This window comes from Lepisosteus platostomus, chromosome 9 (assembly GCF_059453375.1).
Source record: "Lepisosteus platostomus isolate fLepPlt1 chromosome 9, fLepPlt1.hap1, whole genome shotgun sequence".
Lineage (NCBI taxonomy): Eukaryota > Metazoa > Chordata > Actinopteri > Semionotiformes > Lepisosteidae > Lepisosteus > Lepisosteus platostomus.
Genome location: NC_142619.1, coordinates 47,381,392 through 47,397,735, shown reverse-complemented (window position 1 = coordinate 47,397,735; position 16,344 = coordinate 47,381,392). Strand labels below are relative to the sequence as shown.

Here is a 16,344-nt window from a genome sequence, read left to right as displayed (position 1 = left end):
ATGATTAGGTCATGAACATTACCTTATAGAGTTGTTGAACATCACCCATTCCAGTGTTTGTATGCTTACAGAATTCCAGGACTGCATGTCTCCACCAATTAAAGGACACTGTGATCGCTGTATGACTGGATGGTGTTGTAAAGGTCAGCATTGCCTGCAGGCGTTTTGCACAGCCCTGGAATTTCCGCGGTGGTCACTCCTTGGCTGAACTAATCCTGGATGACTTTTAAAGATTATGAGGTTGTAAAGAATAGTATGCACTATTTTTATCTTCCATAGTGCATATAAGACAATAAAGGGATTCATGAAAATGGAAGTCTCACTGAAAAATTCTAATAATAATAATAATAATAATAATAATAATAATAATAATAATAATGTAATAATATACCCACAGAAAGGTAACAATTTTAGACCAGAGATTAACAGACAGATTTGCCTTTGATTTATTTAATGTTATAATCACTGTTAAGAACTAAACTGGAATATCACATGATAATGTGCATAGTGCAGTGTAATATAACTATATTCCAGGTGGCAGCATGAATTTTCAGAAAATGTTCCTACTGACCTTTTATGTTTCTTTGAGATACTATTAGCCAGAGAGGTCACCAGCAGAGCCCTTGAGATGATAAATTTTGATTTGCAGAAGGATTTTGTTGAAGTCCTCTATTAACATCTTCACCTCGGTTTTAAATTTGCATGGACACAGTGCTGTGTCCACGGATTAGGGGACCATGCAGTAGCAATAAGAGAAGAATCCAAAAAAAGGGAGAAGTAATTATGGCAGTCCCACAAGGATCAACAAGGCTTCCTGTTTTACGTCGACAATTAGAACTGCAGTGTAATTAGAAAACCTGTGTGATATCAAATTGATTATACTGGACTAGAATCAGCTTCTGAAGAGAACTAGGGTATTGATTTTAACTCATCTGTATCCCCATTAATGCAATGTAGAGAACAAAATGACTGACTATGTTCATAAAAGTGTGAAAATTAAAACCACATTCAGTAATAAAAGCTAATAAAAACTACATGGTGCTCTAGTGAGAGGACTAAGGTTATTCTTTGCTTGAAAGGTATGACTTATACTGACAGATAATAATTCTGTATCTGTGTGAAGAGAGAAGATTTGGTAATGATTTTTTCCAAGTTTAAAAAATCCTGAAAGGCAGTGACAGGGAAACTTTTAAGTTTATTTGAGTTCAGAAAAAGAAGCTGATAAAAGAAAAGTAAAAGAAAGTACATCTTTACTGAAAGAGTTGTGGGTATGTGGAGCAAATTAACCAGTCATTTGAAGGAATAGATTCTGTAGGATCCCTCAAGAAAAGATCTGATGTAGTTCAAAGCTGAATTATCTTATATGGAATTGTTTTTTTAGAAGATGCAGTGCCAAAAAAGTTTATGAACTTTCAATATAATTATAGGAACTACAATTTCATATCTTGATACCCTTGATTGATTCAAATCAATCCGTTTCCTGATTAACCAAATGGATATGTATTGACCAATTTAATGAGTTCAGATACAGAGTTCTATGAAGTCGAGAAAATGAATAATTTTGAATATTTGTATGTGAAATAATAAATGAACCTCTAGTTTACTTAGCATAATTAAGGGTGTACGTTTACTTAGCATAATTAAGGGTGTACTTATAATCAGGTGGCTAAATAATTGGGTAACAAGTGAACACTGAATTTAGGCAGCCCATCCCATAAAGGTGTCGGAAACTTTTTAGAGTCTGGTTTCACCATAAAGATTAGGAAGACAATAAGTCAGACAGTACTCTGGTGTCAGGCCATGTAGAGCCTTATCAGTGAGCATGAGGATTTTGAGGTTGACACAAAACCTGATAGGAAACCAGTGCAGGGACTCCAGAACAAATGTTAGGTGATCACTTTCACGTGACCTGGTCAAGACTGCCAAATTCTGGACATACTGCAGTTTGTTTAATGTGGATTTAGTTACCCAAGTAGGGTAGGGTGTTGTGATAATCTATTCTAGAGAAGACAAATGTGTTAGCCAGCTTTTTTTAGCTGCAGTCATAAACAACATAAGACATAGTCTTGCAATATTTCTGAAATGGAAGAATGGTGTTTTTACAATATTTAATAATAATTCCTTACACTTATATAGCACTTTTCTGGACACTTCACCCAAAGCGCTTTACAGGTAATGGGGACTCCCCTCCACCACCACCAATGTGCAGCATCCACCTGGATAATGCGACAGCAGCCATAATGCGCCAGAACACTCACCACGCATCAGCTATCAGTGGGGAGAAGAACAGAGTGATGAATCCAATTCATGGACGGGGAATATTAGGAGGCCATGATTGGTAAAGGCCAATGGGAAATTTGGCCAGGACACTGGGGTATCACCGGGAATTTTAATGACCACAGAGAGTCAGGACCTTGGTTTTACATGTCATCCAAAACACAGCGCCTTTTTTTTCCCATCCAGGTACTGGCCAGGCCCACACCTGCTTAGCAACAGTGGTTTGCTAGTTGTGAGCTGAAGGATGATATGGCTGCTGGCCATATCATTTAGCACATGTTGGTCAAGCATCAAGCATGGATCAAATATCACTAAGTTCTTCAATTTAGTTTGAAATGCAAATACAGTGTCATCCACTGATAGGGCTACTGCATTGGTTTTACATCTTGTAGTTGATGGAAGGTGCCATGAAGCATAACTTCAATTTTGTCACAGTTTAAATGAAGGACATTTTGAGTCATCTAGATTTTTATGTCAGAAATGCATTTAGAGAGTGCAGAGACAGCTACTTCAGTGTCACATTTAGTATGGGATGTACATGTAGATTTGAGTATCATCAGCATTGAAAGATCATTCAGACTATGTTATCCTAGTGGCTGACCATGTGGGAACATTGTCGGGCGTTGAATTAGGCTGATTTGACTGGGCTCGGTGAGCCAGAGGGTTTATTGAAAAGCGAAGTGGATTGCTCAGATCACCACCAGTGTGGGACATTCTAGCAGAGTGATGCTAAAAAACAGGCACTGTAACAGCACTACAGGAGGTCAGCAGAAATCATCTACTGGTGAATATGGATGAAAAATCTAGTGGAGAGAATGGCCAAAAATTAAAAATATTTGCATTTTAGATTGGCCAAGTCAAATTCTGGATCAAAGCCCAATTGAAATATTATGGCAGGACCTGAAGCCAGCTGTTGGTGCAATGAAACCCTCAATTGTCACTGACCTGAAACAGCTCTGTAAGGATAGACGGATAAACATTGAGAGACTAATAAACACTTGCAGGAAACATCTAGTTGAAATTGTTGCTGCTCAAAGTGGTGCCACCACCAGAAAGTATTCTTTACAGTTACTTGATCTACGTGCTGACATGTATTAAACCACGTGAGGACATTTACTGTCAGATCATTTTGTTAAATAAATGTATCTTATGTCTTCCTGTTATATTTTTAATCCGGTTATCTTCCTCTTTTAATTATGACTTTCATAAGGATGTAATTATGTTTTAGGTATAAATATATGAGAATACAGACCAGCCGAGAACCTCTTTCTCTGTGCTGTATTCTACAGTACATGTTTTAATTAAAACTTTTATTTTATTTTATTCCTTAATTTATATACTATTAAGTGAATAAGGCCTATATTGTTATTTCATGAAACACTGAAATTTTACATAAAAGTAAGTGACAGATTACTATACATACTGTAGGCCTATAGCCCTTTTGATATTTCTATTTTAGACGTGGAGTAAGTACTGATAAAACACTACCCTTTTAATCTAATGTGCTTATACTCATTGTTTGTTTACTGTATATCTTTTTAATATTAAACATATGAGTGCTGAACGATTTCAAGTCTTTTTTTCTACCTGTAGAAGTGCTACTAGCATTGCAAGTCTGAACTTCTGCGGATAAAATATATTCATAAAATTCAGGTATTGGATTTAATAATCATTTAATTTTGCATTAATGTAACAGTATTACTGTAAGACTACAAATCTCTTCCTTCTAAATTGGCAAATTAAAAGATTTTGTGAATAGAGAATGAAATCATTTATTAACAGTTCAGCTAACTGAAATTTCCCATATTGAATGAGTGATAAACTCCCTGTTACCCTGGCCAACTAACAACACAATAAATAAGTGTCAAGATTAGTTTAAACAATTTATTTTAAAATATGATAATACCAGCTAAGGTACAATAATGATAAAAAAAGAGGTTTCCTATCATATACTGTCCATATGAGAAGTGTTTCTTAAAATGTTTTATTTAAATTCAATTCAATTTCATAATCAGAAAATGAAGATCAGTTAAAAAGTAAAGTTCAGTAAGCACTAGGTGACTAGCAGCAGTGGGTTGTTGAGCCCCAGGTTCTGGTGTAACTGAATGACACTTCAGCTACTTTCACAGGAAGTGCAGCTCCCAGCTGGTCACATGACTGCAGGCATGACTGTGGCTCTGTGCACAATCAATTAACAGAAAGAGAAGAGCAGAAAATCACTTATGGCTAAGAAACAACAAAACACCTTAATAAGCTGTTAGTATGTGATCAGGAATACGTAAAATTATGGCTTGTTAATGTGTATACAAGTAGTGTTTTAAAACCTTCCTGAACCGTATAAAAAAATACTGCAATGCTTTTAGTGTTGCTGATAATAGCAACTTTGCGAGAATAAAGTTTCAGTAGTTGATATAATTGCTGCAACCATCAATGAAGAATGAGGGGAATTCTATTCATTGGAATTCTTCCAGTAATACACATTATATTGTCTGTGTTCTCACTCACGAGATGCTGTTTTATGAGGCTGTTACAGTCACTGAATGCGTGTACATACCTTGAAAGAATCTGATCATCAGGCTGTAGCAATTGGTGCATCAAGCTATAAACAGTTTGACATTTTTATGCTGTTGATGACTAGAATTATCTTAGGTTTTTACCATTTAACATGAGTATTTGCATATTTATTCCCAATAAAACCATTCTGCCTTCATGTGTCTTTGTTCTGGACAGTTAACAGAATAAAACAATCAGGCTAATTGATTTTTTAATTGTTTCAATTTTATAAATTAAACAGCTTATATTTGCTGCAGTCATGTCCTAATGTTGAATTTGTAATTCATCAAGCAATTACGGCATAGCAAATGTAGTTTCAGATCAAAATCACAGGCCCTGTATATTTTTTCTAAACTGAATAAAACAGTCTGAGGTTGAACTGAAGACATGATTGCTACTTTAATCCGTTATATTGTGTTATACCTAACCTGGCTGAATGAGCAGATCAATTCCAAATGAAATCATATTTAAGTGCTAATACTTTATTAGTAAAAGTAATATCAATATTGTCATGGCAGTGGTTTTTGTAGTAGTATTATAGTGATTGTTATTTAATTTTTATTTACATATTTAATCACATTTCTGATAACTTATACTGTATAGTTTTGTTTTCATCACATTTCATAAAAAAAGAATATCTGCCCATTGTGAATTCTTGGTTCTCTCCTGGGTCTATTATGTCTCAGAGGCTAAGTGTTCATTATGCGTGGTGTCAAAAGATCTTAAATTTATATTAACCTGTTTTAACTTATTAGTACTTTACTGTGTTTCTCTTTTATCTTATATTGGACAAGGCACAGTGGATAAATTAATTCTCACAGACATTCTTGAATATCACAGGAAAGAGTTAAAGAAAAAAAATATTCTCTGCGGTCATTGAAAATGGCTATTAATAGGAAGATTATTATTTGCTTTTCTTTTATAACATTCATCCATCCATATTCTAACTGTTTCACCCAATTCATGGTCACAAGGGAGTAAGCACCTACTGTATTCCAGAAAGTAATGGGAGCAAGACAGGGTACACTCTGGGCAGGACACCAGTCCATCGCAGGCAGACACACAGATACAAACACACACATTCACACCAGGACCCATTTTCCCAGAAGCCAATTGACCTATCAGTATGTCTTTGGACTGTGGGAGGAAACCAGAGCACCTGGAGGGAACCCACATGAACACGGGGAGAACATCAACACAAACAGCACCCCAGGTCTGGAATCAAACCCAGGGCTCCAGTGCTACAAGGCAGCAGTGATAACCATTGAGCCACTGTGCTGCCCTTTTTCATAACATATTAATAAGAAATTATATATAAGACCGGTAAATCATGAAACCATCCATGTATTGAAATCCAGCTACCTGCCAAATTTAAGTTGTTTCATTCCTGCCTTTATTTAAGAATTATTATTGGTGCATACAATCACTTTTGGATATTCAGTTTATAATTCAGTTATAGATGTCTCTTTTTTTTTCTATATTTTGTCATTAAATGCACATACCGTATATCATTTCAACATTTATTTTAAGAAAATACTAAGCGATATTCCCTCTTTCCACCTAGTACGTTTGTTGGATGATGACTCTAATCTTGGCCTCTTGCACTGGCAGAAACAGATCCAGTTGGCTATTCTGGCTGGAACTAAAAAAGACGCTGGTGCTGCATTGGGAGTTTCTGTATTTCCGTCCCCAGGCATTTCTGGATCCTGGCCTGTCCTGATATTGTATGGAGCTCATAGGGAGTGCTTCACTGCTCTGATCCATGGTGCTAGATGGGGGCCAGTGGGAGCTTGCAGAGCTGCAAAGCCTAATTACAAGGGGCTTTTCTTGCAACTATCTAATTTCAGTTTGTGTGTCCTTGATGGGAAATTCTGAGGGAGGGTTACCACTGAGGATGATGGGGGGTGAATAAAGGGGGGCTTTGTGTGGTGGGGGAAGAGTTTTTGTTCTTACATTGTATTTTCCTTTGTTATGTTTTTTTTCATGTGTTCACAAATACAAGACGCTCAAAGGATTAATGGAACAGGACTAGTGACATATTGGGATGCACCTCTTAGTCTGCTTATTTCAGTGCACTTGCCATTTTTACAGTAAATCACCTCGAGAGGAAGCTTTCAGAAACAGCCAAGGTTTACACCAATGTCTTCCCTGTCAAATTCTGTAAAATGTGTTTCCTCAGTTGTGTTATTGGTGTCTTTTTAACTGCTTATTGTTCTTAACAGCACTGCTCTAAAGAGGATATAAGTGTCTGTCATTTGGATATAAAGAAAGGAAATTCATCTTGCTGGGTATTGCAGCAATTTGCTGCGACATGTCTCACGGTCTTTTTTGAAGAAATACATCACTCAACCACCAAAACGGAAGTCGGCTTCACATACACTACATTCATTGGCTCACACTTCAGCTGCAATAGTGAACAGCATCCATTGAAAATGAGCAAGGGGGGGGGAGGTTTAATGCTATGTTTTTTTTTAATATAAAATGTTAAAAGGAAACACCTTCTCTTGTATGTGTTTTCAGACCAGCCGTTTTGAACTGTTACTTTGAGGCAAAAAATCATCTCCTCTGCAACTGCTGTCTGCTCTCTGCTGTGAATGGAGTGGTGTGGGTGAGTTGAGCGCTACATCCTGTATTAACAGCTGTGTATAAAAACTGTATAAAAAATCTTACATCTCCGGAGCATTCAGTTTAATCAGCTTTTTTTTTTTTTAGCAGATCTTTTTACTTTGAGATTCACAGTGGTGACATCCGCCAAAACTAGAAATAATGTTGAAGGAACACTGCTGAGACACTATGACCAAGACTAGGACATTGGCTACATCTGTGATAAATTCGAGTTCTGAGAGCTGTAATGCATTTGCTCCTATTTGTCTCTCCAAATCAAACACTGTAAGGCCACAGATATTAAATCAGCAATTTAATGTCTTCTACAGATTTCTAAAGTAAGTATTTAAAAAGTAGATGTTCTTTTGCTCCTTGTTCTTGTCATTCTTTTAAAGTAATGGCAAAACATACAATGCTACTGTATATGAACACTTCAGTGCTGAAAATATAGGATTTTTATCCTCCTCTGAATTTTAATATTTAATTTGTTATCATAACCCCTTTGAGTATCAGTTAGGGCTAAAGAATAAAGTATGAAATGATTAAATTTTTATGCATGTTTGCAACTGCTACAGCTGCATGCTGTAGTTTGCTACGTGTTACAGCCCACGTGTGGCTTAATGGTTTAGGGCTTATATTTGAAATGTGGTTTTTATTTACTAAATGGTTTAAACTAATACAATGTACTATATTTGTAACATCCATCTGTAGTTCAGTAAATTTCATTTTGGTGATATTATTTACATTTACAATTTAGCAATGCTGAACTGCATCATGTTTCATTTAAGTTTCCCATTCTCAGCTTAGAGCTGAGAGAAAGAGTCTTTCAAGATATAGCTATCAAAGACAGATGTCTGACAGCAGTTTAGAATTTCATTAAAGGAATCTATACTCTGATATGCTAGCAGCATTATATCCTGTCTTGTTAGAAAATTAATATATGTATACATTAGGTAAGAGATGATTTGAAAATGTTAAAGCAAATCATGCAAACACATTATACCTATGTACAGAAGCATCAGCTTCTATCATGAATTGTATGAGGCTGTTATAAGGAATCTTTTGCACATTTAAATCCTATTAAACATATCTCAATCATTCTAGCTCAGGAAACACATCTACACTGTTCAGTACAAACCCAAAATATAATTTATTCACATTCCATTTGTGTTGAAAATACAAACAGATGCATCATGTCTTGTTAATTTCATTAAAAAACTAAAGCAGGAAGCAGGCTTCTCAACTGCATCTAATTCTTGAAATAGATTATCACTGCAAAGTTTACAGTATATTTGAATTTGAATTAATCCATAAAAATTATAGTTATTGTATTCTAGATGAAACGATAAGCAAGTGATTAAATTGTCAGTAATTATATTCCCTAGGGAAATGCATATCAAAATTCTTATTTAAGCTTACCAAAGACAGCAGCATCTAAACATCAGTATCGAACTTCAGTCCTGTCGGGCGAGAAGGTTTCTGATTTTTGGTCCACCTGAGCTCTCAGTTATCCAGTCCAAATCATTATTTGCTTAATTGGACAAGCTGAAGCATTTTCCTGGCTCTCAAGCAGCAGGAGATTTAAAGAGGCCTATAAAACCTGCTGGACTGTGGCCCTTGAGGACTTGATCTAAAACCTTCAGTGTGGAATAAACTTCACTTTTATATTGGGAAAGTGTGTTTTATGAAGTTGTGTTCTTGTTTTTTCATCCTGGCGTATCCCAGCATTTGCATTAACATGTAATGCTTAGACTTGTTAAACTCCTAGGGCCTGCTGTTTTGTATGACTTAGAGCTCTGTAATTTACATCATGGCAGAGACTGGCATTTATAGACAGTAACTTGGTATATAGAAGCAAGAACTTCATATATCTACAGTATAGAGTGTGGTGCAACTTACACTGTAGCTGTTTTTTCATTTTAAATGTTTTGTTCTGATTATTCTTTTATTTTATTTGTAGAATGGATTTAAATTACAGATACTTGCACCACCCAATAGAAAATAAACCCAAGCCAGCCATTGTTCTTTGTCTACATAAAAGTGTGTACAGTTTATCTGTTCTCAGTAATGACTGTGCTAGCTGTCTAATGTAGTCTTTGTGCATAGTTGTACTTGAGTACTTGTGTTACATTAATTTTTTGCAGCCATACTTTAGCTACAGTATGTTAGAAAGCACATGCAAGTGATTAACAAGATTTCTGAAATTGCCTTTATTATATTAACTTGTTTTTGGATAGCATGGCTCACATAAGACTGAAATTTATCACTTTTGCCTTAGGCTGTCCCTTATCAAACTCCCTTTCCCTTTAAAACACAAGCCATTTTCAGTTTAGGTTATATAATCAATTCTTTTCCATCATGTTTATGTGTGTTTTCCCAGAATGTGTCTTTCATAGCTCTAAAAAATAATTTAATTGAATTTCTTTAATATTTTTCATGTTGTTTTGTTTAAAATGTTTCTAAAATTAGCTATTCAAGTATTAAGTTTGAACAGAAACAAAGCTGTTCAGTTATAAAACAGCTTTGAAGGAAGACTATTACAAAGCTTTTAAAATCAAATATTGCTTTACACTGTAAAACACTAATGTCACTTCCATAAATAGAATTTAAATAGACTTTATAGATTATATATTGTTTTTTAGCAACATAAGAAAGGGTACAAACAAGAGTGAGCTGTTATGCTCTCTGAGCTTCTTTGGTAGTTACAGTAGTAGTTAATTGATCCAAGCCTACACCTAGACAGTTTTTGAAAGAAGTTCGGGTCTTGACTCCAACAATATGGCTGGGTTACTGATTCCATACTATAACAAACATTTGGGTCCTTTTCTCAGTTTTAAATGTACTGCTTCATAATTTCCACTGAGTCCTCTTGTTCGTTTTTTACATCAAGAACTCTTGACTTTGTCAATGCCTGTGACTATTTTTAGTACCTGTATCAGGTCCCTTAGAATTTTCTTTGTTCAAAAAAAGATTCAGTTTCTTGAGTCAGTGTAGCATATTCCTAAAAATGCAAGAGATTTTTTCATTATAAGTCATCTGTTAGTGTTTTTACTTTCTGCAAAACACACATGTACTATAAGTCTGTATTATAAATTACTTATATAGTGTATGCCAAAAAGCAATATGTACATATCATATACTAATTTTCTCTTATTGCATAATGTAATAAGTAGAGAGCAAAAATTATAATATACATGTGTTATGTATTCAATGCTAGTATGTCATTCATAAGGGATTAATGCAAGCTTAATAACATACAATAAAAAAAATCTAATTTCTTGTAACTAAATGTATTGAACTGTAATTTGAATGTTGAGACAATTAGTTTACTTCAAAAATCTTCAAGCAAAATTCACTCAGTTTTTGTAAGAGATAAAAAACAAACAAAGTGTACCTTCAGGGATTTTTGTATAACGTGCTTCAGATATAAATGATTGTTGACGAGTTACATAAATCATTTTGGACAAAGCGCCAATACAAAGCAGTCAATGTTCCAATCTTTCCTGTTCTTCCAAAAGATTTATATAATATGACAGTCCAATAACAGAAACAGAAATTAAGAAGCTAAAGAAATATAAGCAAAAATAAAAAAATCTGTTTTAGGCTATGATATTTAATCTAACCACATTTCTTAATAAATACCAATAGCTGTTGAGGACTCCTGTTTCTTACATGTGCAAAGAGAAAAACATTTTATTTCAACACAAGTATAAGTATATTAAGTTAAAGCTTAATCATTAAATAAGCAAATTGTTTGATGACTTTCTTGCATTGTTTTTAAATGGCAGAATATCAAATGTCTGGCTTAACAAAATGCTGATAAATCCCACTCAGAAAGTAATGTCACGGAAGGGAGGAGAGAGAACTCTGAGGAATTTTGGATTCATAAGACTGCAGTCTGTTAGCATTATAATATTATGATATCACCCACCATTGTAAAGAGATTTGAAGGCACTGATACAAGGGTCCAGGGGTGTTTTTTTTGTAAAATTTGAAATATTGGAAAGAAATATCTTCCTAAATGTTGAATAGGGAAAAATAATATATATGGGATTTTAGTAAATTGATTTAGGCAGATGTACTAAGCAATTTGATTTCAATTACAGGACTGGCTTCATTCAGTATGTTAAAATAAAAAGAGATAAGATGTGTGATACAGAATAACTGAAAAGTAAGGAGATAAGGTATAGGTGAGATAACAAAGAAAATTTGAAATATTACTAAAAAAATGAAGTGTATTAGGTACAAAAAAACTATACAAATATATACCCTGCAGCCAAGAAAGATTTATTGAGTTCAAGTTTGTATGACTGTAAATGCTCAGGCAGTGTCTAAAATGCAGACTGTACAAATATAAAACAGAACTCAAACCCCGGGCAATAGAATTTACTGTATTTCTTGTGCATAGCACAGTGCCAGGAATTGGTAGATTAGTTCAGAAAAGAAAGCCAAGCAGGCTCTAGGCTTAATGACCCGGGGTACCTGGACAAACTGAAGACTGGAAATGTCCAGCTGAATAAATCAATCAAATGATGTGAAAAACAAATACAAATGCTCAAGTGAAGGCGGTTTATACAGGAGGTAGTGGTGTGGAGTAGTCTTTAGGGCTGTGAAACTGTAACAAAAGTTGGGGATTTTCAGCCTTACCTGGGTTGACACCCCTGTGCCCTTGAACAAGATAGTTTATACTGTATTGCTTCAGTAAAATACCCAGGTGTATTAATGGGTGCAAGGGTAAGTCACTTTCATAAAAGAATCAGTCAAATAGTAATATTACATTTATGAAGATTAATAATAGATGGCAAAATATTTGTATACAAGTACTTGCAGTACTAGTAAAATGACACCCATTATGTAAATATATAATGTAATGTGTGTTGGGTTGCTGTATTACATGATTATGCATTCGTGCACAATGTTATTTTGTTCAATTTGTTCATTATATAACTTGTCAGTTAAGAACTCCAGATCAGTCAATAAAGCTTAAACATATGTAACTGTAGACCTAAAGTAAAATAATTATTCTATTTTCTCTAAAAACATCTGTAAAGATCAGAGAACAATAATAGTTGTATATAAATGTGTATTTGTTTTATTTTAAGGAACAGAAAGCATCTACTATGTATATTTCCATAAAGGGAAAAAAAACTCCACTACACAGCTTTCTGTTATTTGCTGATCACCCATATGGTATGAATTCTGATGATAATATTCACATGGAATTTGAAATGCAAAGACAATTTCAGATAGAGGCACATTATTCCACCCACTGTAGTAGTACTGGACTGTTATATGATGTCAGAAAGATTAATGTTTGAGTTTCGGTCATTGTAATCTTCTGATCTGGTGATCTTTAAGATGTGCTTTGTTGGCCCTGGTGATCCTACAGAGTGTCAGCAGTTAATAATTCAAGTGGAGATAACATTAACTGAACTTGATTTATTTGGATCCAAATTCCCTAAGTCTACAGAATTGGATCCCCAGATACAACAGGTGTATATCAGCAAAACAAGATCAGACAACACTAATGGATAATAATAATCTATATTGCTTGCTCCTAAACAAGGGGTAGAAAACTAAGGAAAAAAAACTCATTCGACCCTAAGTAAAACACTGAAAGCAATATGCTTTCAAAATGAAAGCCAAATAACCTCTTTTTAAAAGAACTAGAATACCATCATAAGTTAAAGGCAGCTGGGGGTTACAGCTCCTGCACAGTCGTGTAGAACTGTTAAAACAGGTGTTTTGTGTGAAACAGGATTCATTGGTGATCATTACTGTATGATCGATTGTGGAACCTCTCTTGTCAGTTATGCTTTGGAATTCTAATTGGTGATGGAAGGCGTCCTTCAGGGTTTAGATTGAAATGAGTGGGGCTTGTTTTCATGTACCAGTGGAGTTAGAGTTAGTTATGAAATAGACAAGCTGTGTGAGTGAGCTATACAGGATTTGCACATGAGGGAGAACTAAGATAACCTGTCTTACTGTTAGATTTGTGAACTGCAGTGCTTGGACTGACTGTAGTATGGAAGACTTATAAACTTTCCTAGCTTAAGTATGTGAAAAAAAAAAAACATAAATCTGAAATGCAGCCAAATATGGTTCAAGGCTTATATTTGTGCCATTCTGCACCCTCCTCCACAAAATGCAGAGTTTTGTTGCAATTTCAAAACTGAGCTTCTGTCCTTAAACAGCATTTCTTCTATTTAAATGTACACACCAGTCTTTTCTACTGTTTCTAGAGAGATTTAGAACATAAAAGCTTAAAAAAAACTTCCTACATCTGTTGATTCTGGAAATTTGAGTTATCTTCCAACAAAATCTCAGTAAAACAGAAGTCTACCATTTCTATGCAAACTATTTTTTAATGCCAGGTTAGAAATATTTTAATGTAAACAACTCCAATTCTTATTTTATAGAAATGCAGTAAATGTCAAATACTGTAGAATCAAATTATGCCATTTTAATTAGAATCAAATTATACCTTTAAAAAACATATGGTATAAGGGTCTATATATACATATATATAATATTTTTTTAGATTTTATATGCTGCATATACAAAGTCACATGCATTAGAATCTTAGATTTCTACAATTCAAAGTTTTAAAAAAGGAAAAGCATAGAGGAATCTTCTAGAATTAGAAACAGATGACACTTATGTCAGATTCAGCAGTACATGTGCCCGCAATAGATAGGTTACCTAAGATTTTATCACTTTATTTGTCTGGTCCTTGCTTACTGGCTTTCTTTCCTTAAGATAGTTTTATTAGCACATTTTTATTTTAAGGACTGAGTATCGGTTTATCACCAAAGGGACCTAAAAGCATTCCTTTTGGCCAGCTGCCTACTTGTGCAGTTTAACTATCTCTGCCAGTAATAAAACATTTGGCTCTGAGCACTGCCTCGGCAGGAAGGCAAAGCTGGTTGAAAGAGCTGGAATGCATTTTCAATTAGTCATTTTTTAAAAGAGAAGGCATTAGGTACTGTGTAGTGTTGAGACTGGGGGATTGTTGCTTTTGAGAAGAGGAAAAGAAAAGGGACACTTTTTTTCACAGGCATCAATAGTGGACGCCCACATTGAGCCTACATTTTTTTTAACCATGAGCTGCATTTGTACAAAGGTTCCCTGGAGTTTTGTCTAAGTATAAGGAGTTTCTGATGCCACATCTGCCTTTAGAGAACTAGGACATTCTTTGAAAAAGTGGCAAATATATTTTGCTTATTTTGTGTTTGCTGTGGCTTACATACAGTACGTTTGACCTGGAAAGGCCTGTTGTTACCTGAGGAGAAATTTCACCACTGTATGCATCTTCTAACATAACTGTGGTTCCAGTGGCTGTAACAATAGGATATTACTACCTGGAGGCTTAACATTGTTAACAGTGAAGACTTCCAAAGCGAAAATTCACAATTGAAGAGTCACATTTTTTACCACAGAAGTGAAACCTTCGAGTGGGTTGTGCGCTCAGCACATGTTGAAACAGAGCAGAAAATGAGTTTCAGGACAGGTGTGTTGGACTCTTTTGACAGGTAAGGCATCATTTTTATTTGTTTGATTGCCCTCTGGCAATGAGTTACTGCAGAACACTCATCCTGCTGCTTGTGATACTTGTTTTTTGACGTATTTCTGTACCCTCTCTAAATTTACATTTTGATTGATGGAAGATTTAGTTATAATTAATCAGCTATTCATTAATCATATAATGATCATTTAACAAGAACTGATGAACTATACGTGTTGCCACTATCTCCTCCTTATAAAGTCTTATTCAGAAGTCATAAGACATAACACCAAAGTTGCTAGATGTGTGAAGCATATGAATAGCAAGCACAATATCATGAAGAAAATATATATTTTGTATGATAGTTCTAAGTATGATGGACGGCACCTTTCTTTCTGTGTTTAGATTTCTGCCTGTTAAACTATTATGTGATAAATGTACAAAGCAAAAGTAAAACATGATAAGAGTTTTCAAGCTCTGTTTTCAACCAGGGAACAGGCAAAGGGTGAGCAGGTCTCATGTGAGAATGCACTACCTTCCATCACAGAGTAAAAAAACCCAATATGCATTTGTGCACTGTCATAATATCTCTGATGGGGGTTCATTCTTGCACAATCATTGTGTGCAGTATTGAAAACATAAGAAATTTTTTTTTTAACTTGCTTCTAAGAATGTCATTTTAGTATTTCACAAACTGAATAAACCCAATGACTATCAACAGTGAAATGTTTTTTTTTCATCCTGTTAATCCATTTCAATTGTCCTTGTATGTTTTGTTTTGGGTAATACTTTTCTTCAACAGAAATAGAGGTAAACACAAATCTATAACATTGTACAAGGCTGAAGCAAACACTGAACCATTTTCTCATGATGATTTACTGTGTAGATGCTGTGACCTTCTGAAGGGATCCCAATACCACTGTCTTGTCACTTTTTTTCCAAAAGAAAATTGGAATTTCAAGGGAAAGTAGATATCACAGTTATTTTAGGTTACTACAAAGAAATGATTGGAGCAGCCTGCAAACATATATAAAGTTCTCTAGTTACCTTAAGGAAACAATTGGAACTACCTTGTCAGCTTGAAAGGTCAGGGGGTCACTAAGCATTGGTGGATTCAAAAGAAGCAAATTAACAACAGAAAGCCCTGGTTGTCTTGAAACATATTTTGAAAAAACATAGCACTAATCTAAAGGACTGGACAGTGGCATACTGGTCTGATTAGCTAAAAATGATTGCAAATGAAGATTAATAATACTCTTGTATGTATTTAAAAAACCTGATTGGTCAATCCCTTGCTCTTTTTGCTGCATGATGTTACTTGCACCGAGGAGAGTCAAGGAGAAACATTGTTATTTTTCGCAAAGTCCTATCTGTCACATTTTGTGTTGAAAGCCCTATGTTTAAGG

The 16,344-nt window shown here is 34.8% G+C and overlaps 1 protein-coding gene across 14 annotated transcripts in view; it reads left to right on the top strand.

Annotated features, from left to right (window-relative positions):
• The first annotated feature begins 7,227 nt into the window (after positions 1-7,227).
• Positions 7,228-16,344, top strand: part of celf2 (cugbp, Elav-like family member 2) — a 207,546-nt gene continuing 198,429 nt past the window's right edge. For 12 of the 14 annotated variants that reach the window (XM_088645341.1, XM_088645335.1, XM_088645334.1 and 9 more), the window contains exon 1: positions 14,874-14,966. In XM_088645341.1, the coding sequence (XP_088501467.1) occupies positions 14,929-14,966 (38 nt within the window). In that variant the 5' untranslated portion in view covers positions 14,874-14,928. Of the gene's footprint in view, positions 7,439-14,873; positions 14,967-16,344 lie in introns of those variants that run through there. The other 2 variants (XM_088645332.1, XM_088645336.1) reach the window with 2 other exon arrangements.